The 23,815-nt window shown below is 40.5% G+C and overlaps 1 protein-coding gene across 3 annotated transcripts in view; it reads left to right on the top strand.

Moving 5' to 3' along the window:
• The window catches only part of grid1a (glutamate receptor, ionotropic, delta 1a), a 257,939-nt gene that overhangs the window by 160,742 nt on the left and 73,382 nt on the right, over positions 1 to 23,815 (top strand). For all 3 annotated transcript variants that reach the window (XM_048270208.1, XM_048270206.1, XM_048270209.1), the window contains exon 4: positions 11,443 to 11,648. In XM_048270208.1, coding sequence (XP_048126165.1) covers positions 11,443 to 11,648 — 206 coding nt within the window. The remainder of the gene's footprint in view (positions 1 to 11,442; positions 11,649 to 23,815) is intronic.

The following is a 23,815-nucleotide window of genomic DNA, read 5'->3' as shown; positions in this document are numbered from 1 at the left end:
ACATTAGTGGGAGTAGGGTTGGTAAAGGTTATCCCCACAGCTAATTTGGCCGTAGGTGGGCTACAAGGCCATAGGCTGAGTGCCAAAGGTATGTTAAATACTACCAGTGTTGTATAAAGTACTAGAAAGCAATACTTGAGTAAAAGTACAAGTATCGTACTAGAAAAAGACTTTGGTAGAAGTGAAAGTTACCTTTTAGAATATTACTTAAGTAAAAGTCTTAAACTATCTGATATATACTGTACTTAAGTATCAAAACTATTTTTCTGATATTTAATGTACTTAAGTATTTGAAGTAAAAGTAAAAAGTAAAAATCAAGCGTTTTTATTTTGAACTTTATTTTGGCTTTCTTATAGTAAAGCATAAAACATATTCAGGGTTCCCATATCTTCTTAATCTCATCAAATCAAAATCACATTCTTTTCTAGGACTTTTCAGGCACAATTCTCTTAAGTTCAAAGAACAAACAGCATATTTTAGAGCTGACATCAAGGAAAAAAACAGAAACAGAAATTTCACTTTTGTATGAACTTAAGGTAAAAATAAAAAATAAATAACTTATTTCTTTCAACAAAAAAAATGACCTGCTGGTAGGGAGAACATTTTGGTCATTTGGTATGAGCATTTCTAAGGCTTACTCACCAGGTCACCACTCTCTCACACACACACACACAGGCCACCTATGTCCAGCAGCTACTAATATGCCAGTCATTAGTTGAAACTGAAAAGGTGTCTGTTCATCTTCAAAAGAAGCTTTCAAAGTTGCCAGAATTCAGTGCCCGGAAGTTTCAGGTCCAAGACCGGCCCACGTTTTCCATAGTGGTGGAAATTGGATTAATGAAGCAACATTTCAGCTCTTACTATCCTGTAGTTTTTATTAGTACCATGGTTCAACAAATGTGTAAAGGTTATATAATAATTCACTTCAACTGAGAAGTTAACAAAAAATATTCCACTATTCCACAAGTTAACAAAAACAGAAAGAAAGAAAGAAAGAAAGCCTTTGAAATGTAGCCTATCCCACACTTCCACAAAGAGGCATATTGAACTAATGTTTAGGCTACATGTTTTTTGCATGGGTAGGCTATATTGTTGTTTGGTGATTTAGCCTACTCCTTTACTACACCCTCTGCTGAGCAAAAAAGGCATATAGGTTTATCATGTAGGGTAATTGCTCTTTCTTACATTAAATAACTTTAATTTATCCTCTCTACTTGAGTCATGGCCTCATCACTAATTTCGGGCTCATCATTTTCAGTGGTCGACTGGTTGATCTGCTGCTCAGTCTCTCCTGGCCTCTTTCTACCATCCACCCTTCCTGATGCTTGTGTCTACTGTAGGGCGGCTCGGCTATCCATATCTGAGAAAACTTTTTGGAAAAGACGGGCTATATGGACCCAACCAACTCTTTTTGGAAGGGGAGAACTCCCTCACGTAGGCTACAACCCATGCAGAGGCATGCGGAGTGTGCGTAATGCAATTTAGGAGCAGTGATTCGCCAAACCTCCTTTATTGCAGTCGCACACATTTCTTCTAATTTTATGTTTTAGTAACGAGTAACGAAGATGCTTAGTGGAAATATAACGGAGTAAAAGTATACATTTTATCTAGGAAATGTAGTGGAGTAAAAGTGAAAGATGACATAAATTTAAATAGCGAAGTAAAGTACAGATACATGAATTTTCTACTTAAGGACACCGTTACATTACAACACTGAATACTACGTGAACTGAAGATCTACTGCGTTCGCTTTCTGCGGTTTGGCCACGGCGCTGATAACACTACGCTCGCAAATGTATGTATATCTGGCCCTGTGTTTTTACTACACCTTCCTCTAGTTCTTTAGGAGCAACCAGTCAATTATTTCGCTTGGGGAAAAATAATGCAATATACCCCATGACAGCTGAGTAAAAAGCACACACATCTGAAAACAATAAAGCTCCTCTCTCAATACCTGAGTGCAGGAGAATTTCAATTAAAACCATACCCTGGCAGAAGATGAGAGCAAAATTAGCTGTCAATGTGATGGTTGTAGAGATGTTTCAACATAGGACTACACAGCTGTTTGTTTTTTATGATTTGTTGAGATGTCATTAATGTTTTTTTTAATCTTTTTGTTTTACCTAATGACTGTGTAACAAATTAAGATTGACAGTGATGATGGGGTGATTTGGGTGATACACAAGACCATAAAACATAACAGCCAAATAAACATCTCTTCAGTATGTGCATCCTTATAGTTTACCCAAAATAAAGGAACTCGGATGGTCCTCAGTAGGCTCATTTGAAAAAGCAGTAAACATTATCATTTGATGTTGTAATTTAGCATCATACCATTAATTGTTATGATTAATCTCTCAGTCCAATGGTATTCCTGTAATTAGTGTGGATCTGTTGGATCTCTGTCTGTGTGTGTGTGTGTGTGTGTGTGTGTGTGTGTGTGTGAGACACACATATGTGCTTGTGTTATGATTACCATCCATTACTTGGATCAGTTTGCATTGTGTGAAAGACTGTAATTTTGTTCGGGTTTGTGTGTGAGAAAAACTGTAATTCTGTAATTCTGTTCGGGTTTATGTGTGTGTCAGGGAGACTGTTATGTTCCGTCCCCATAGGAGTTAAAGGTTTGTATGACTCACATATTCATCAGAGGAGACATTTTTGCTCTTCGCCCTCTCCCCTCTCTTTCTCTCCATTTCTACCCCCTCCCCTTCTCTCTCTCTCTCTCTCTCTCTGTCTTTCTCTCTCTCGGCCCCATATGGAGGAAGACACATGTAGACACACACGTCGTCTTGAGCTCAGGGTGAACATGCTCAAATGGAGCGTTTTACCTCTCGTCACACTCTGTTGTGCTCCCCATGACTCTGACTGAAAGTATCTGAGGAGAACGGAAAGGAGGGAGATGGAGGGAGAAAAAAAAACACTAGAAGGAGACGAGAAATAGAAGTGGAGGCAGGGGAATGCCAACAGGCAAGCCAAGAGAGAGGGAGTCAGCTGAAGAGCGATAGAGAAAGAGAGAGAGAGAGAGAGAGAGCATGAAAAAGAGTGAGAGAGGGTGCAGGGAGGGAAATATAAAGAGAGATGGCTCTGTGCTCTCCCTCTTTGATTAGGCTCTTAGCGAGCTCCACCAGGGCCCCCGCTGTGGAGACTCTCGTCTCTCTCCAAGGGCCGCCCCAGCTGCCAAAGAGGCACCGAGCTGGAGCCAGCGCTCCCCACTGGAGATCCGCAGCGAGAGCACCAGTCTCTCAGAACAGCTGTGTGACCAACGCGCTGCTGTCGAGAATTAGCCTGCAAAAATGCACAAGCACACAGACAAGTGCTCTCGAGTAAACGCTACTGTGTTTTTTTTTAAGAATAATGTGTGTCGCTAAATGCTACAGGTTTTTTTTTTTTCAAGCATGCCATCTGTACTTACGTAAAATGGACGTCACCACAGGCATACAGGAAAGATTATGGCTGTTCAGAGAGCAATTTTGCAAGGTTAAAAAAACTGTAAAGGCTCTCTCTCTTTCTCTCTCTCTCGTTCTTTCTCTATCTCTCTCCAATTCTTTGAAACTTGATCCAATATAGGACTGCCACAATATTGATCACTCGATTACTCGATCACTGATCAACATTTTTTTTCCCACCATGTTCTGACATTTTTATCAGTCAAACAACTAATCGATATAATAATAGGCAGATTTATCAACTATGAAAATGATCATCAGTTGCAGCTATTTTCCAATATACTGGACATCCAGCCCCACCTGTCTGAAAACTCAGTCTCAGCGTTCCAGAGTATCAGATTGAGCATGTTGCTAGGGTGATTGTTCATGTAGAAGACTAATCACATGAAATGATAATTATGAGTGGTGATAAATCATTCACACATGATTAACCACTGATGATGACTGACAGATATTCCTCACACCACAGTTTGTATAGAGTGCACATGTTTCAGGCAATTGTAGCAACATATTTAACACTGCTACTGTGAAATTTTCACCAGTGATTTGTTAGTGCACATAATTTAGCCTGGTATGATGAACATGTACATTACTTTATCTAAAAGGCATTCATATTTTAACCAGTTATGTTTTACATAATGTTTGGAATATCTGACCAACTGCTGGTGGTTTGACCAACTGCTGTTTTTTTACCACATCTTGGTACAATGGCAGAGCTCTTAACCTATCACTATGTGACAGCAAGGGTCATATGTGGATGAAGGAAGAACTTTCAGAATGTGACCATTACTGTGTCAAAGACAATGAGGAGTCCAATCCAGTGAAGTGACACTGTGATCTGAAGGACATGCATGAAGGGCACTGAGTACAGAGAGTCGGGAAGACAGTCCAGTGGCAAGAAAATGGCTGTAATTTCAGTATTGCTGAGAGTGCAGAAGGGCTAAAGAGAAAGAGTGCTTGATCCCCACACTGCGGTGTGACTGACTTTAGTAAGGAACAGCAATTGACCGATCTCAAATCCTGCCCCCTTTTGCCCTGCCGTCCAATAACAGTTAAGCAAGTAATGTAATCCTAAAGAACCTCGACCAATAACACCCTTTCCTGCCATGATGGAGTGTGCGAGGCTCACTCCTCTGTCTTCAAAATGAAATCAAATTTTGAAGATGGATAAAAAATATGTGCCATCTTCCTCACTGAGAACCGAATGGTTTGCCTTAATTCATGTTGTTTTACTTCATTTATAAAAGGGGAAATAGGCTCAGCCATACTCCCCCTCTCTGCTGCAATCAGCATGCAGAGTGCATCTTTGGGCAGGTTTGCAGTCCAAACCAAGCTCTGACTACACACAGTAGGCTACTAGTCATCCTTCACCAGTAAATAGGCTATCTATAGCACCCAGAAGCTAACCCATGTGGCATCTGGTGAGACAGAACCACAGGCATCTGTGAAGGTTGGTGCTAGATCAGATCCGCCTGGACGGACAAAGGGGCGGGCGTTCCTGATGGCGCTCAAACTGTACCTCAGCTGACGTTCTACTCGTAGCTGACAACTAGTTTTTAAAACACCAGCGCAGGAAACAGAATAGAATTTTTTTTGCCTAACAGCATGATGCGTTCATAATGTGTTGTGAAATAAATGTTGCTATACAGAATAATGTCTCTGCTGTGACAGATCCAGCAACAAAATTGTAGAAGATATCACCAGGGTCGAAAACAGAATATTTCATAATGTAGCCTATGGTTAAATAAATGTTGTTATAACAGTCATACCGTGTAATATATTGGCTATTTGAAGCCTATCTGACAGACTCATCAAAGAAATTGTAGAAGATATCTGAGTGTTCTCTGCCTACACAAAAATAGGCTACTATGCAATACTAACATTCTCAAGGGCCTTTACTCTCAAGGGTCATTACTAATTCCTTTTAGCTGATACCTTCATGCAGTAGCCTACAGATGCACATTTTCATTTGAGTGGTTACTTAAGACCGTCTCACAAGACAAGAGGTTCTTTTTTTTATGTTGTGCTCTAGCGAATTTTGGCTAATTAGATTACCAGCAATGTATTTGAACAAAGATGTAATTGCTATTTTAAGATAGAGAAGTCAACCAGATAAGACGGGGCAGAGAAAACTATTCGGGTTATAGCTGTTTTGTGCAGAGACTAGGCATTAAGGACATGGTTAGATCAAAGCCACAAGCTGGCTACAAGCTGTTGAAATGTTAAGTGCTGCACTGTCTAGATTAGGTGTCCCATATGAGGTATTCCACAGCTAGTCTTCACCACCCTCAAGGTGATTACAGATGACCGGGAATGCAAGGCTGGCCAGAAAGCCAAGAGAATCTTATTCTCATGAGTTACAGCGGTGCCATTACCCCAGGTACCACCACTGAGAAACCTCTACCGCACAAGGAAGGAGTTTTCAAGCAACAAAAATAATACAAAAATACTTAATATGTAATAGAAGTGTGTCCGCATTTGACCTGTGATTTTACTTACAGTATTTTATGAAGTGCTCAACACTGCATTTATTGTGTTTGTTTTCAGAATGATGAATATCTTGGCAAGTCTTATGTGCAGTCAATAACACCTTCCTGTCAAACGTTTCCTTTGGCAGATGGAAAATCGGATAATGACAGTGGGGAAAGCTGTGTCTAGGAGTAGTAATTTAAGAAATTGTCAGGAACAGTCAACAGCCAATGCATTCTCTTACACACTTTTTAGAAAAAACATAGGTGTGCATGTGACACAAGGGGACTTGTTTTGATGATCTAAACATGTGGTCTGAAGCGTTTGGTCAAACTGCATTTAGGGCAGGGGTGTCAAACTCAAATTACTTATGGGCCACTGGCCAGGCAGTCTTTTTACAGTGTGGGCAGTGCAATATGGCATCAGGAAAAATATTATGTTATATTAAAATAGTCATTAAAACCCTTGATAAATACTGTATATGTAGCTGTGCATTGTTATTTAACATTAGCTTATATTTAACATTAGCTTGTTTTTATCAAGTATCATATTAGCACATTTTACTTTAGGGCACATCAGTTTTACATTCTGCCATTGTACTTGAGACTGACGATTACTCTCAAAATAATATTTGCAACCCGCATAACAATAAACTTTCAGTCTCATACTTTGCTTTATTGCTTTGCTTACCATAGAACTAGCTTCACAGGTGCATCACATTCTTTTCTGGCACTTCAAAAAAGTTCTACTGAATGAAGTGTCTCTGAAGTTTTGGTGCTTTTCTCTCCCTCTCATAGGCGACTGCATGTTTGGAAACCTAGCAGTTTACCCCGGCCACAACATTTGAGGGCTGGAAATTTGGTCCGGAGTCGCTCTGTTGAGAAGTCTATGCCCAATTAAAATGTGTTCGGCCAAAAGCAATGAAGTTGTGTTTGGGGTATGATTTATACGATGATGGGCAGATTAGTCATTGAAGTAGTCATCTATGTCACCTGAATGATTTGGTTTACAAGAGAGGTGTAATGTTTAGATTTCACTATCATGTCTGTTATACAAGATATTGACAGCACAATAACTTTAAAAGATAAAAACGGAAAACAGCAAAAAAGGCATTTGACATCCTCAAATTGTATTTGGGGTAAATTTGGGCTTCTAGGTGAGGTTGAAACACGACTCATAATCAAATTCCAATGGCATATTACCAGGCAAATTCTGATAAGAATTTTAATATGACTACGCCAGGCAACATGTTTGGTCAGGACAGGTTGTTGCCTCATAACAAACGATGAAGAAGAAATCACATTGTCCACTTTTCTTCAAACTTCCTCCTTCTTGCTCCTGATCAGCATTTCCTTTTGCATCTGAAAGATGCTTGCTTATGTTTATAGTTAAGTGACAAGTAGCATGTTTGTGCAAGGAATAGCTCTATTGGTTCCCTTGTAATGGTAAGCTCTTTTGATTATATTCCAAAGCTAACATTAGCTGAGTATTCTGAAGGAGCTAATGACAAAACACAAAAGGCAGAATTAATATGCGGGCTGAATCTCATCGTAACCACTGATTTAGGGTGTGTCCGAATCCACTTTGGCTGCATGCCAAACATATGGTTCAAAATGGTTGTACTTACGTTTTAATCATGGGTGTGTTTCGGATGTAACCAACAAGAGTGCCATCTCCCTTTCCCTTTAAAAGCCAGGAACACTTGCACCATGGTGCATTGCTAGTATAATAACAAGTGAATGCATTTCAGCAGAAGCAATCCGCTTGCACACACAAACCTGCAATAGCAGGATTTCACCAAAGTTTGCTTTGCTGAAAACATACTGAATGTGTGTGACAAGCATGGTTTTCACACCTTTTCTTCACCCACCTAGGCATATTGAGCTGGTAGGCAACAGCAAAACAAGGTGTTACATTTAGTTATTAACTTTCACAGTACTGACTGAGGGTTACAAATAAAAACATTAAAAAAATTAAAAAGCAACACTCACCCCAATTACATCTGAAAAAGTCCAAGGACATTCAGCCAATCACACTAGTTAAGCACATACTGTAGTTGCTAGGGCCTTATCACGGTAGGCTTTTTTTATAATTTAAAACAGGTTTGTCTTGGTTAATGGCATAATTATTTTCAGTTGGAATTAAGATACCGATGCATGAACAATGCACGTGACTTTTTTCACCAACACACCCGTACATACACAAGTCGATTTGCTATTTAGACAACATGCACAGTAGACGGGAAAATGTTATCTGCTTTGGCCACAAATAGAAAAGTACACTTGCCTTCCGCCTGGCATCACGATGTGCCAGGCAAGATAAGGCCCAAGATGTACCATCGCCCTCAGGGCCGTTTCAAGGAATTCGGGGGCCCCAAGCAAAATGGACATGGAGGCCCCCACCCACCCACCGCACGCAAAGCCTACAGGAACCACAGCATAGCCATAAAGTTTAAATTCACCCACACTTTATATAAATAAAAAATGTTGACAGTGCAAATACTGCTGTTGAATATATATGCTGTGCATTAGTTTTGAACATTTTGAACATTTGCAAAAACACCACCGTACCATAAAATCCAATGTCAGCTTCTTCCTCATGAATGGAGGATGAAGTTGATGGTGTACCTGGGAAAATAATTGAAAAAAAAATCTGAGATTACCTGTGAAGTACGTTTGACCATTTCACTGTTAGCATATTGGAAATGGTCATTAACAGCTCAGCGAGAGAAATTCACTCTACCTTCATCAGTGGAGGTATCCTTAGGAAGAGCCTGAGGGCTGAGAAATTTAAGCAAAGCACCTTGAGGGAGAAAGAAAAGATATGTTAGCATTTCCATATTTTGATATTTAGAAGGGATGCAGCTGCTTTCACAACTACCAATGCTTACTGTAAAAACATCCCAAGCTAATGTTATACATTGACCCAGGCCTACTTGTATCTTAACATAGCATTTAAGCATTCTGCTGTTTGAGAATTAGACAGACGCACCCCGTGCTTTAAAGACAGTAAACATCTGGCGTGCATGAATACTGCTAGACATGAATGTTCCAATCTGCTTTGATGCACAGAATTTATCGTGTGGTTTTCCTAACCCCCATTTGGTAAATAGATTATCACGGTCGATTAGTAGCCTATAGCAGAGAAGCTATGCCACCTTCATCAAAACCTATTACAGCTATAGCAATGTTATGTCATTAAATACGATAAACAGTGATTCTGGAACAGATCTGTGTCTTCCTTATCCCGTTAATAAACATATTACAGTATGTAACCATATTCCGTCCGTTCGGGAAAAAAAAAGTTGCGCTAACTGTTCTAGTTTGTTACAAGCAGCATGGGCCGTCAGGCAGGTAGTTAACATAAAAAATGTTTTTGCTAGGCTAGTCTTCCTGCTGCGACATTACACCATTTGTACAAGACAAGTAGAGCTATTTTATCCAGTGTAATTTATCACTTACCACTATCTTGTTTTTTCTTGTCATCCTCTTCCTTTCTCTTCTTTCTTTTCTGGCTTCCGGTGCATAACTCCGCTTCATTATGACTGCGAGGTTTTATATTTTCCCGGCAGCAGAGATCACAAACTTGGCTGCAGAGGCGATTCTAGAGTCTGTGGGGGCCCCAAGCAAAAATTCCAAGGGGGCCCTACTGACAAGTGTTATCACCATTATGTTATACCACCATTAGGTTATTATGTTAAATAATAAAAATACAAAAAGCATATTATAAAAATTCTTATATTTTGACATGTATCTCACCACTGCAAGCTGGCAGCTTGACTTGCCTTTCATGTGTGTAGAGCAGACTCTCCTGAATCTGGCAATATCATTGCCATGGTGTAGGGATTCTCTGGGGCTTAGCAATTTACACATATAATGTGGTGTGCGCCTTACAGAAATAAATGGCATTTTTTTTTTTAATTTAGTGATGAAAAATTACCTTTCTGAGCTCCATATCTGACACAACTGATCTGACATGACTTGACCCGAGTTTGCTGTTAGCCTGTGAGACCCTATGTGTATGCACTCATAATGATTCTCTTCAACAACTTTTTACTGCATTGCCATGAACAAAGTAGAGGCAAAAAAGGGGTTTCTTTGTTGAACAAATTGGGATGCAATGTGAGCCTTGAATTGGATGCCATGCAGGAATTTGCTAGGATCTCAAAACCGGGTTATGAACATGCTTTGCCATAGAGAAACAAACACACGATAGCGTTATAAACATTTGCCACAAAAACAGACAAAACGTGGGGTAAGTCCAACTATATGAAGTTATTATTTTGCTGTCACTTCGTCTGTTTTATAACCCAGAAGGATGTACTTGGTATCAAATGAATAGCCCTGTGTCTCCTCTTTCATTTGATATGCTTACCATATCTATGCGATCACGGGTCCGCGAGTAATTCAAACGAGAGTAATGGGTGCGCAGGTAGCCTAGGCTAAATACCAAACTCCGATGTTGATCCGTCATCACTGCACCCTCGATTGACGTTTACCACAGTAGCCAAAATATGTGCAGATTCTTTGAACTCTTTTGAACACAGATCCGATGTTTATAAGGCCATATAGGGCCTACATATGTACAGATGTACTGTTTGTAAAACAACAGGACAGGAGCACGCAAAATACATCATTCAATCTCTATGGACGAAAATCTCACTTGTCCTACCGGCAAACGCGCTAAGACCAGGTCGGGGGCCCCCTAGCGGCTCGGGGCTCCAAGCAGTTGCTTGGTTTGCCTGTTGACAAGGTGCGCCTCTGCTTGGCTGGCTGGCTGCTGTCAGCGACTACTGAGAGGGGCCCCCTTGGGGGGGATCCCGGTATTGCCGGTATCAGTGTCGTTGCACTTTACTGCATTGACTATCAAAGGGGCGCTCACAGTTTGTCGTTGCATTTTATTCTTAACCAGTCGTTGTCTTGGGGCCCCTGGCCAGCTCGGGGCCCCAAGCAATTGCTTGGTTTGCTTGCCTTCTAGCGACGGGCCTGATCGCCCTGAAGTCAACACCTCTCTGTATTTGCCACCTGTCAATGCAGATACAGTGACAGACAGAACAACTTTTTTTCTTGCCAGTCCTGGGGTTATTTCCAATACACTCCTATCAGTTGTGTGTTATTTGGTGGAAAAGGTTTCTGCTGCCCACTTCAAGATGCAATGTGTGGAGTACAGCAGTCTGGCGGTTTAAATAAACTCCTTTTACCTCCCATGCCCATCCATAATTGTGCTTTAAAATTGTCTCAGCGTTAGACATTTCTTTTAGCCCCTCGTGGACAACCAAATTAAATGGTAGACTATCAAAATGCTGCTTAGTCAAATATGTATAGTGCTTGAGAACCATTTTGGAATATTCTTTAATATTCAGTAATGAAAAGTGGGAGTGATCGGTGTATGAATGAAAAGTGCTTTATTTTACAATTAAGTGAAAATTAAGAAATATAACCCTTTCCAATATTCTCATTAAATGTATGATAACATCTCTTTCTCTCTCTCTCTCTCTCTCTCTCTCTCTCTCTCTCTCTCCAGACATCCGTGGGCTGCAGACGTTTCTGGACCAGGCGTCTCGGCAGGGCCTGGATGTGTCTCTGCAGATGGTGGATCGTAACGTCAGCAAGGTCTTCTCCACTCTCTTCAGCACCATGCGCATGGAGGAGCTGAACCGCTACAGGGACACACTGCGCCGGGCCATCCTGCTGCTCAGCCCCCAGGCCGCGCAGAGCTTCATCCACCAGGTACGGCAATGTCGACATAGACACACACACGCACGCACGCACACACGCACACACAAACAAATACACAGTAACTGACACAAATGTAGAGAAATGCACACAGATATGTGCATAAAGGGACCTACATGAGGGAGACACAAAAATGAATGCACATACAACCATATGTAGATGCACGCAAGTTATTTACATGGACACATCATAAAAGCAGCAGCAACTATTTATATACTATATAGATTTCTAATAATGATCACCATGCATATAATGTTCTTACCTTTAAAGCTTAATGCAAAGTATAGTAATAACTAGCAGCAACAGTGCTACACTCAGGAGGCATCTTTAAAATCATGCCCCCAGAGTTTAGCACTATAGCTGCCATGCTGCTCTAGCTGTTGGCTGCAGTAATTCAAGCTAGGTAACACCCTTTTTTTCCGTACTGACATACCATCTAGAAACAGATATCTATGTGGAAAATGTTCCTTTAATACTACAGTACTCCTATGAGTAATAACTCAGAGTATACATTACATTTATAATGAATAAATAGTCTATGTGTCATGGAACTCATTAGTTATTATCCTGCATTGAAAGCTTTATGGCAAAAAAGCATTGCTTTGAAGACTTTGGCTTAGAATCTTTTCAGATCACTGTACAGAATTAATAGCTTATGCAATTAAAATGGGATTGAATACATGTAAGTCTGTCTGAAAGGCATTCTGTTGTATAATAAATTTGTGTTATAGAGGAGCCATACCATTCAGACTGTACCATGAAAAGGCTGGGACATAATAATGGGATACAAATCTGACATATCGTATTATGTTATTTTCCCTTGAGACACACCCATGGTGTTTTGAAGGTTTGGCCTGAATCTATTTGAAACGTCTATACAGGCTATATGCAGTATGTAATGCAAATAAAGTGTGTGTGTGTGTGTGTGTGTGTGTGTGTGTGTGCGCGTGTACGCGTGTGTGTGCACATACACCTTTAAGTACGTACATATGTTGAAGTCCATTTCTCTTGACATCAGCATGACATTGTGTTCCTCTCTCTCTCTCTATCTCTGCAGTTGGGCAGACTGTTGTGTTTTTTTTTATCTTGTTATCAGAAGGAAGTGTTTAGTGCCAGAGTAAAAAGAGAAACAGATCAGTTGTGCTGCTGTCCTGTTTGTCTGCCTTGACATGCCAACAATCCCCCTGGTGAGAAACCCTTAGCCGCCCTCACCAAGGTCTCTCCACTCTGGCTTGGTTGCTGTGTGAGATGAAAAGGATGTGTGTGCGAGTAAGTGTGGGTAGCTCATAGGCTTGAATGCAAACGGAGCGCCTTGCTGTGCAATTCAATTCAGTGGAGATCTGTAGAGGTGCTGGGCCCGTGGAGAGACAGATCAAACTAATGCTGTTAATGTGTATCACCGCCCACCTCCAAAGGGACATGAACTAGCCTGCTTTTTGACTGATACAAATCAGTTACAGCAGCTTTCATGCAAATTTGGCATCAGATTTTCTAGAGATTCTGTCAATTTGTCTCATTTTATTTGTCCTAAGTGTAGATGGTTAGAATAATTCCCCATAATATTAATTAACACAGAAAACAACGTTATTTTCTGTATGCGATTTAGAAATGGGCAATTTCCTTTTAAGCATGATTTCAATCACACAAAACAGAAGTCTAAATCTGTTTGACCAGTTACTGGCTAAATACATACCCAGATGGTGCCCAGAAGAAAATTAAAGATAAAAGCATGGAAATTACAGCGTATTACCAAGCAACAACTATAAGCAGTGTTTAATGGGCCTACTCTCAATAAAATCACATTATCTGGTATTAATAGAGAACTGGGGCCGTATTCACAAAGAATTTTAAGGCTTAAAGTAGCTCCTAACTAGCGAATTTAGGAGCAACTCCTAAAAATAATGGGCGTGTCACTCCTAACTTTAGGACTCCTAATTTATTTAAAAGTAATTCACAAAGCCTTTTAGACCTAAAAGTAGCACCTAAGTCTGGGACAGCTTAAAAGAAGTCAAGAGGACTCCTAACTCACTAAGACCTATTCACAAACTGCTTTTTGTGGCATTTCGCATCACAATGTTTTGAAATCCTATGCGGCTACAGGAGCTTCCAATCACGAGGGAACAATTTTGCATTGTAGGCATAACTAAGGGATGCAATAACACCACCAATAACCAAAACTGCTCATTGTCAACATGTAAATTAAATGTAATGTCTCATTGTGAATCAAATTAAAATGTTCTCCTCTTTGCAAACATAGGCATAGGCATATGGTGACAGATTAATTTAATAATGTTGCAAAGATACTGCATCAATCCGTATGTTTCATTAGGCTACTGTAGGCTATTTGTTTTGCCTTACTCTTTATTCACCTAGGCCTTTTTATTAAGTTCAGTTTATTATTCATCTTCCGTCCTTCGCACTACTTGTGTAGCGCACACATTCTCAGACCTGTAACCTGTCACTCATCATCGTAAGGATTCCCGTGTTACAATACTCGTGCATGAGTAATGACATCATCCATAGCAACGAACAGGGATGGATTACTGCACAGGCCTACCGGGCCCAGGCCCAGGGGCCCAAGGGGTCAGGGGGCCTTAAAGCCCAAGCCTTTGCAGGGAATCATTGCCTCAATATCAACAAATCAGGATGTAGGCTATGAATCTGATTGAATTTAATATTGGCCATCCCCAAAATGCACCAGAATACAGGAAATTACATCAAACAAATTAAAAAAATTCTGGGGGAGGACCCCCAACCCCCCCCTCCCACATATACAACAATAAGTGGGGGGCCCTTAATACATCTGAGCCCAAGGGACCAAAAGTTCCTAATCCGCCCATGGCAATGAAGACTCACTCTTAGTTTAGGAGTTGTCATTTTTCCTTACTAAGAGTAGGTCTGAAAGGCTTTGTGAATAACTTTTAAGAGAAAACTCCTAGCTAAAATCTTTTAGTGCAATTTAGGAGTACTCCTAGTGGTAAGATAAAAGGCTTTGTGAATACGGCCCCTGATTTTGTTATTTACTCATATAATTCCTGGTTTGAAAAAAGCACCAGGAGTTATGTGGAGGACATTTCTTATCTAAGGTCTCTTGAAAACAATGCAAACAGCAACAGTGTGTGGACTCACAGTCTGCCTTTGCCTATGAAAGTACTCATGTGTGGCATTTGAGGCTTTTTCTGCACTGCACATTTCAAATGTATTTTGTTGTTGTTTTTTTTGCGCCAGTGAAACCTATTCTTTTCAGCATATCCCTTTGTCAGCAGGCACAGCATGTGATCAGATTGAATCAGGAGCTATTTGGAAGGCGTCAGCCAAGCTTCATATTGCCATATTGCTTTTTTTTTGTTAAACAGACTCGTGTGTGTGTGTGTGGCATCAGTAGATAAAGTGCGTGCCAGGCCTCTTGATGTGCCTCGGGCGTATGTGTAGGTATGATGTTTCTCCCTGTGTCCGTCCCACAGGGTAATGAATTCTCCTTTATCTGGGTTACCTTGGCCGCACTGGGACATGGCTCTATTTCGCTGGACTATGACTTCAGATGTCAGAAGATAAACTGTTGAAGCCGTACATGCAGTTTCCACTGTATCTACTACATATGCAGGGAAAGTTATGACTGTAGGTTCTTGTTTAGGTCATTCATCAGCAGTGATAGCGGTGGTTTAGCTTCTGGGAGATCAAGAGATACTTGTTGTCAAGTGTAGGACAACTGGAAGACTGTACCCTTGATCATATTTCTTACCTGAAAGCTAAAAGATTCTTAAAGGGGGTAATTTCTTTTTTTCTCTCTGTCCACAAAACACTTCCTTAAAAGTGGTAGTAATGTAGTTGAGCCTAAGCTGTAATCAGCGTCCTTGTCCTTTGTAGTGGCTTTTCAGGAACTCACTATCACTGACTTTTCAAGGACCTTCTTGAAAACAAGATGATTCATCTCAAAGGGTTATCTTACTAATAAATTGTCAATTCTTTTTCTTCATGTATTATGATGTATTTCATAAAATGCAACGCTAAATTTAATATTACATTAAGAGCAGATAGCAATGCTGTATCATTGTTCTCAGTCATTAATGGGGGCCATCAGGGGTATTTTACTGTTGAAGTTTTATGTGGCACTACAGCACTGTGTTAGCATCTGCATGCATAGTGAGAGATTCATAAAAGCACTATCCTGCACACAGGACCACATGTTCTAGTGTGGATAACCATCCACCATATTAACCCTGTGTTCACTGGACCTTTTCTCTGTATTGTCGAAAACCGTTGGCTCCATTTACAAGTCATCAATTCTGAAATGTGTGATTTATTTCTGGAAAACAATTATTCATGTGGTACGGAGGCATAAACTCCTAGCATAAACTTCCATTCATTATTTGAGATTGAACTTTTAACAGTTAACAGAACTGTTGGTAACACTTTATATTAAGACACGCATATTCACCATTAATTAGCTGCATACTAACATGTATATTAGTAGCATACTAGCCATTTGTTAGTTATTATAAGTCACTAATTAATACCTTATTCTGCAAGACCTTATTCTACCCTTACTAGAGCCTTAATTAAGAATTTCCCCTATGTAAGCTCCTAATTACCCCTTATCCATAGTTATTATGACCGCCGCTTCGCTGCGCGGCGGTCATAATAACTATGGATAAGGGGATAAGGGGTACAGTAGGTTTAGTCAGATTTTTTTCTTTTTTTTTTTTTTTTTTTCTTCGTCCAAATTTCTGTCAAGGATTCCCGGGACACTGAAAGACCGGGGTAGACGAAACTTAGTGGGCATGTAACCCCATATGGATAGCATGGAACCATCGTTTTTCGTTTTGATCTGTAGCCCCCCACTGGACTGTACCCCCCGAAAGGAGGGTAGGGCAGACACAGTTTTCTGTGAATATCTCGAGAACCGTAAGGTTTAGGAGGACCATTTTTTTGCATGTTGATCTCAAGGGGCCATGTCAACCCATTCCATAACCACTCATTTCATGTATAGTGCCACCTAGTTAAACACAAAAAAGTAAAAATGAGGTGTTGTAATCGCAGGTATCTGTGACCTAACATAGTCAAAACTGCACGAAATTGAAAGTGTAGGATCGTTATGACACCCTCCGAATGCATGCCAAGTTTTGTGAACTTTCGTTCATGAGGGGCCTTACAATAAAATAATTTAAGTGTACATTTAGTGACCGTACACCAACAAGGATTCCCGGGACACCGAAAGACCGGGGTACACGAAACTTGGTGGGCATGTAACCCCACATGGATAGCATGGAACCATCATTTTTCGTTTTGATCTGTAGCCCCCCGCTGTACTGGACCCCCTGAAAGGAGGGTAGGGCAGACACAGTTTTCTGTGAATATCTTGAGATCCGTAGGGCCTAGGAGGACCAATTTTTTTTGTATGTTTGTCTCCAGGGGTCATGTTAACCCATTCCATGTGCACACATGTGCATAAACAGATACACACGCACACACATACATTCACAGTAATCATACATATGATACATACTCACACAGTAGACATATGTACGCATGCAACACACATACGCAGGCAAACACACAAGCACGCACACACACACACACACACACACACACACACACACACACACACACATAAACATAAACGTGTACACGCACACATGCACACAATTCAAGAATTTCTCAGAATTATGAACAGGCAAGATGGGGGTGGGGTTGTATAAAATTAATTTTACATGTGAAATCTATGAACTAATCATGTTTTGGTACTTGTTGTCTAGCAGATACCAGTGAGAATTGTGAAAAATGTGCTGGACGTATTTTGTACCGCTCTGCAGTACATCTAGTTTGTTTTTACTCTGTATGATATTTTACATAATATTTTTTGCATTTTCATGCACTGTATTTCCTTCAGGAAATGCTTTTCTAGTTATAATTTGATGGTGCTTTTCCAAAGCCAAAATATAGTCCACAAATGGCGGCAACATGCGGGGACAAACAGGTCACAGCTCCGGCTGGGCCTTGCACAACGAATTGCTGCCAAAACATTTTCTTCCCAAAAGTTGAGGACAGGTGTTCAATTTACCAATTAGCCACAGGTAGTGACATCACTGAAGCCCCACCTGTAAGTCAGTGCTTGCCCTACCATGTGACCATAACCTATCGTAACGCTATGCTTGATGTTCATCATTAGTGTTTTACCAACCATCTTTGCTTGTTTTGGTGCACTTCAGTGCACTGCACACAATGTCAGCTAATATCACAAAAGTTTGGAGATTATTTTAAAATCTCAGATGGGGGATCTCAGACTGCATCAGATACTTAGGCAAGGAAAATAATGTTTTTATTCAATGAGAACTGGCATGCAGAAAGATGCACTAGTTTTAGAGCAGGACAGTGATGTATTGTACCTTTCTGGCATTCAGTTTTGGTTTCCATCACATTGGCACTCAAGCAGGTCTATAGTAAGCGTGGGTCTTAAATATGTATCACCTCCTTAGCAGGTCAATTTTCATTGGCTCTCTGGAGACACCATTGGCAGAAACACAGCAGTGCTGAGATGGGTTTTCAGTGATCACTGCCGTATCGTCCTTATGAATGAGCTTATATCACCGTGCCATGATTTAGAATTTTATGAATGTGGTATTTTATGGCTACTTTGCTTGGCTTTCACCCAGGACAGACAAAACCTACAAACCACATGGGAAATAAGGTAGCTGCTCTTTTTATAGGTCCTTGTGTGCCTTGATTAATGGTTGTGTTGAGATTCTCATGAGCTATACTCTGGTTAAGGCTTATCTTTAGACACCTTTAAGAAGCAGACTCCAGATTTAACACCCGGGCATGCCATGTACCAGCATGTGCTTCTTTCATTTTTTGTTTGTTTATTTGTTTGTTTTGCCTGTGTCGATTTTCCCCACTCTCTATTATCTGCCTTTTTGCACATTTTCAGTTCAAATCCTGCCAGCCCCGAAAAGTGTACTTTTTATACTCTAGCACAGGAGTCTCCAACAGGTAGCGCGCAAGCTACCAGTAGCTCTCCACCTGTTTCTGAGTAGCTCTCCAAAAGGTTCAAGAACAATGTTGATAAATTTGATAACCCAACCATGTGGTAAACCTGTTAAAATTCCTATCAAATCAAATTCACACTCTACAAACACACTGCAAAAGGAGATAAAAGTAGCCTTAAAACACATATGAAGTTACTCCGCTGTTTTAGGTGAAGATCAGTTGTACACATGCCACTAGTACTAATGTAAAACATAGTAGCTCTTGGCCATGTTCATTTTGTCAAAGTGGCTCACGGAGGGAAAAAGGTTGGAGACCTCTGCTCTAGTAACTAGAATGTACTTTTTTTACACCTTTTAAAAATACTGTTCCGGGCTGTGAGTGACCTGAATAAGGAAGGCTGAATGAGCAAGGCCATGCACCGGTAGAAGCCCTCCAGGAGGCTTCTCAGGTGTTACACTCGGCAGTCAGTGGCATGATCCTTCAAATCAGAATAAAATCAGAGGCTTTCACACACTGCAGCCACATAGTGGCACGTTCTATTTTCACTGTTATGTGATTGTCAAGGATGACATTCACTTTTTTCTCGAAATTGGGACAATTAGGACTTTGCAATGCTGGCTAAATGAAACTGGCAACTGTGCCACGCGGGAGATTGCAGGAATAACTTAACAAAATTATTGCTGGATATCTTAATTAAGTCGGCAGCTCAGGGCAGTTGGGCCTGGAATCACATTGAAATCTGTTCCCTCGTAACCTCTGCATAGTGTTCCCAACTTTTTATTGGACTTTCATATAGTCCTCTGAAATTCCTAATCTCATATGAATGTGCTCTTTTTATCGTTTAGTGCTCTGTGACTTCAGCCTCTGATATTTCCATCTAGACTCTCCATCTAGACATCTCACTCAAGTCACGTAAAATGATCTCTGTGACATTGAGTTATCCTATACTCCCCCATATCATCTGCCTTTCCCCATACAGAGTAAAACATGCCAGATAGTAAATCTATTTTATCAGATAAAACCAATGTTTCACTATTCTATAAAGCATACTAGACTCTAGGGGTGGGCGATATGGGCTTAATACTATATCACACTATTTCATGGTATGATATGAAAGGAATACCATTCAATACTATATTTTGCCATGTCACACCAGCATACAGCGTACTGTTCCAGAAAGACTTAATCCGGAACATTATCAAATGCTAAACGATAGAAAGTGAATTTTAATTCACTTTGGTGAATTTTAACACCAATCTCATGCCAATTACCATGTATTGATGACACAATATGGCACTACATGGTTCATCATGCTTGATGCAATAACACACAGTCCTGTTAAGATAATAATACTAATGTGTCTATTTTAAGTCAGCTAAACATTGTTTTATATCACAGCTTGGGGCAAATGTGGTCTAACTGTTCATTGTAGCTCAAGCTTTATATCAGCAGGATAATAGCATGTAGCGCATGTGCTCCCTCCATTTCATCACTTTCCATCCATCACTGCCACCGTTCCATCACTTCTCCCACGTCCCTGCTGTGGAGCTGATGGTAATGTTTGGGTGGGGGTGGCGTGGATAATTAAGTGTGTCCGATTGTATTTTTTCGGAGGGAAAATATTAACTACAGTGAAAACTTGTGACACAGTCATTAAAAGGAATAAAGGGAGGAAGAGAGCCAGGCTCAATTGAACTTCAGCGGAATGCTGATCGACATCCCACTCCTTCATCACTTTGATCTCTCTGTCATTGTTTTTTGGAAAGACTGTGTGGTGTGAAGTTTATGTTTGAAATTGTTTATGACTTCGGGTTGCCAAACTAACTCTCATACTGTACAACCACTAGTCAGAAGGCACATGAAAGTAATAATCTAATTTTTCCACCAGCCACTGCTCTGCACTGTGCATAAGGCAGAGGTGTTAGAAGATGGCTGAGAGGAACATTAATTAGAGAAGTGAAGTCTAGTATGTATTGCTACAGTTGACTGGCAATTCCATTAACACATTTTCTTCATTAAAAATTGTAGTTTCCAAACTGTGTTGGTATGATATATAGTACCACAATTTATTTCATCATGTGCATGCTCTGTGACTTATTCACAAGGGCACAAAGAGTATCAGCCAATTTAGCCAAAGGCTCTGGAGTCATTAGAAAAGTATACTTTGAGCATCACAGCAAATATGGATACCTTTGGGATACCCTACAAACAGAGGGCCATCACAGCGACATCCAAACAGGCAAAGTTAGCCAATGAAAGGACACTGAATTTATGTTGCTTCACTTTACGTCTGTGTTTTCATTCAGTGATGACCTAAAATACAAAACTCTGCATGAACCATATTGTTTCATGACTCTTATCGTACTATAAATGGTACATGGTGGCTAGTACAGGACTGTCAAGGTGCTATAAATATTTACATGAATGTTACAAAAATGATATAATTAGTTTTATCCCGTTGGCTAAATTCATTAGGAGACCAAGTGGTGCTAGGTGCTATGAATACATATGACCCTCTAAATCCTGTGTTCTGAGTCAGTTAAATGGTTGTCTCTTCAGCATTCTGCCTGTCTATTTCTGTCTATTTAGGCATTGTACTGTACAGACATGTAGTGCATAAATAGCTGTCCGCATCACTGACAACACTGTCCAGTGTCCACAGGGAGGATGAAGTGGACAGTGAGGGATAGGGCATCTGCCATGGGGAACCGATCTCCTCGTCTGTCCAGGCTTATCAGCCCCACTCTGGGCTCAGGGTGTCCACCCTGACTGACCCTGAACCTTTAGGCTGGTTATGTAATTCTTCAATCCCATCAGTCCCCATTTTGCCCCCCGTCCTCCAATAACACAGTGACAAATGGAAGCTGCCAGCGTGCCATCGATCACTGTCCTCCATCTCATCCTCCTTTCTGTACTCTGCTCTCTGCCATTCTCTCTCTCTCTCTCTCTCTCTCTTTCTTTCTCTCTCTCTCTCTCTCTCTCTCTCTCTCTCTCTCTCTTTCTCTCTCTCTCATATCCTCTCTCTCTCTTTCTCTCTCTCATATCTTCTCTCTCTCTCTCTCTCTCTCTCTCTCTCTCTCTCTCTCTCTCTCCTATCCTCTCTCTCACACACATTCTAACTCATTCTCTCCTTTCTTACATTCTCATTTTCCTTTCCACCTTTATGTCCCATATCCTGTGTCTTTTTTTAGTCACCTTGCCCTGTCTCTTTGGCTCACCTTGTGGTCCAAATGGTCTCTTTAATTCTGCCTCTTTAATTCAAGTCATTTGAATTGTTTGGTAGCTAGTGTAGCTAGTGTTCCATAGCCTACACACACACACACACACACACACACACACACACACACACACACACACACACACACACACACAATATTTACATGTAAAAGACCTTGTAGTAGAGAACATAACTAACATGTTGCAGTTTTACAATTTTAAAAGAATTAGAAGAATCCATTGGATGATAAGAGGTTCAGTTTTTGTACAGTGCTTCCCAGTGTAAAGTGGAAACGTAATTATGAAAAATGGCTGTATGTGTAAATTTCCTATTTAAGCAGGAAAAGGGTTGCAGCTGACAGGCCCGTCAGGTGATGGATTATTATTGCTTATGTTAATCTAGAGTTTCTGCAGGAGTTAAAGAGCCTTTCATAAATAAATTGTCCTTTCAAAAAATAATTTCTGTGAATTAAAAGCACACCGTGATGTATAAGCCTTGGGGTTTTGGGAAGGAGGTGCATTGGTCTAGCTGAAATATGACTTAGGGGAGTAGTAGCAAGTAAATGGCACATTAAATTACCTTTAACGGGCCCAGATGACCATCAGTCTTACTTTGCTGATCAGTAGTGTGACACTTGTTTTTCTGTGTGAAGGGCAGGCGAAAGAGATGGAAGGTCAAGGCAAGAAAAGTGCAGACTAGTGCGTCTAATGGGTGGGGGTTAATTTGCTGTGGCATGTCACTTTCAACCGTGAGTCACTGCATCACTCCTGTGTTTTTGGGTCATAAGACAAAAGCTCTTGGCCTCTAAAGGGGAAAAATGAGTCTAAGAGCTAAGGCGGTCATCTGTGAGTAAACATAAGACTGTCAACAGTCATTTGTGTCGTTACACTTTAGATCATTGTTGTAGCTATTACATTTCAGCTGACTGTTTCTTACTGACTAAATGACTGACCCTAGAGTGAAATAGTGTATATCCAATACTCAGTGTGTTTTAGTGTTGTGTCCAAATTGTGATTTCTCATGACTGGGTTTCCTATCTAGTTTAGGAACACAGAAACGCATGTCAATTTAATTTGCACTTCTCTTGTCTCCGTGTGGCATGACCCATAAAAGGTGTTCGCATAGTGACACAAAGTGATAAAATGTGATTGATGCCTGTGATTTTTCAGACATCCTTAGTGTTATTTGAGTCATAAACCTCTCAGAGGTTCCTTCATCTCATTTTTAGGTCACTGTGGGAAACGACGGGACACCTGCAGTAAAGGAACATATAATCAGATGCATCTAGTTTATATATGGTGACCTCTAGACTTGTCCACATGGTGTCAAGTGCATGGTAAACCTTCTGGTCGTTTATTGAATTATCAGGGTCCATGATTTACTCACTTACTGCAACTTAGAGGACTCAAAAGATTAGCTTAGTCTGTCTCTTTCCTTTACACAGTTTGCGTGATCTGCAAGTGTCCATGTGACGGCTTCATATCTCCAACATTCCTGAAGTAAAGGCTTGACTGCCCAATTGATACAATTGAAAGCATAACGTCTCTGCACTGACGTCTTTATAGTATGGTGATGATGAATCTTATGATTGATTGTAGGTGACTCTGGCCTTGAGGCAGAGGTGGACTTATAGTCTGAGACCATGTTCAAGTTGACCTGTCTTTTATGTGATGCTCTGTGAATGGCTGTCTTAGGCTGGATTTCATCTGATAATGTTATGGTCAGTAGCCAAGTTGTTGACATTTTAAAGAAGCATAAGATAAAGTGATGGTACTTAACACTTTCTGGGTGGCCAAGATTGAGCTAGTTAGCTCTGGTCCTCAAATAGAATTGGTAAATTGCCAGCTGTGAGCCGTGCCTGTATGCCCAACGCAAATGCTTTGCTTCACCCAAAGTATGATTGCAATACTAAAACATTGACTTTTACATTGATTTTGTGTTTTTATTTTATGCTCAC

This window comes from Alosa alosa, chromosome 18, assembly GCF_017589495.1.
Source record: "Alosa alosa isolate M-15738 ecotype Scorff River chromosome 18, AALO_Geno_1.1, whole genome shotgun sequence".
In the NCBI taxonomy this organism is placed as follows: Eukaryota; Metazoa; Chordata; class Actinopteri; order Clupeiformes; family Clupeidae; genus Alosa; species Alosa alosa.
The sequence above is the reverse complement of the archived record's forward strand: the minus strand, read 5'-3'. Positions and strand labels throughout refer to the sequence as shown.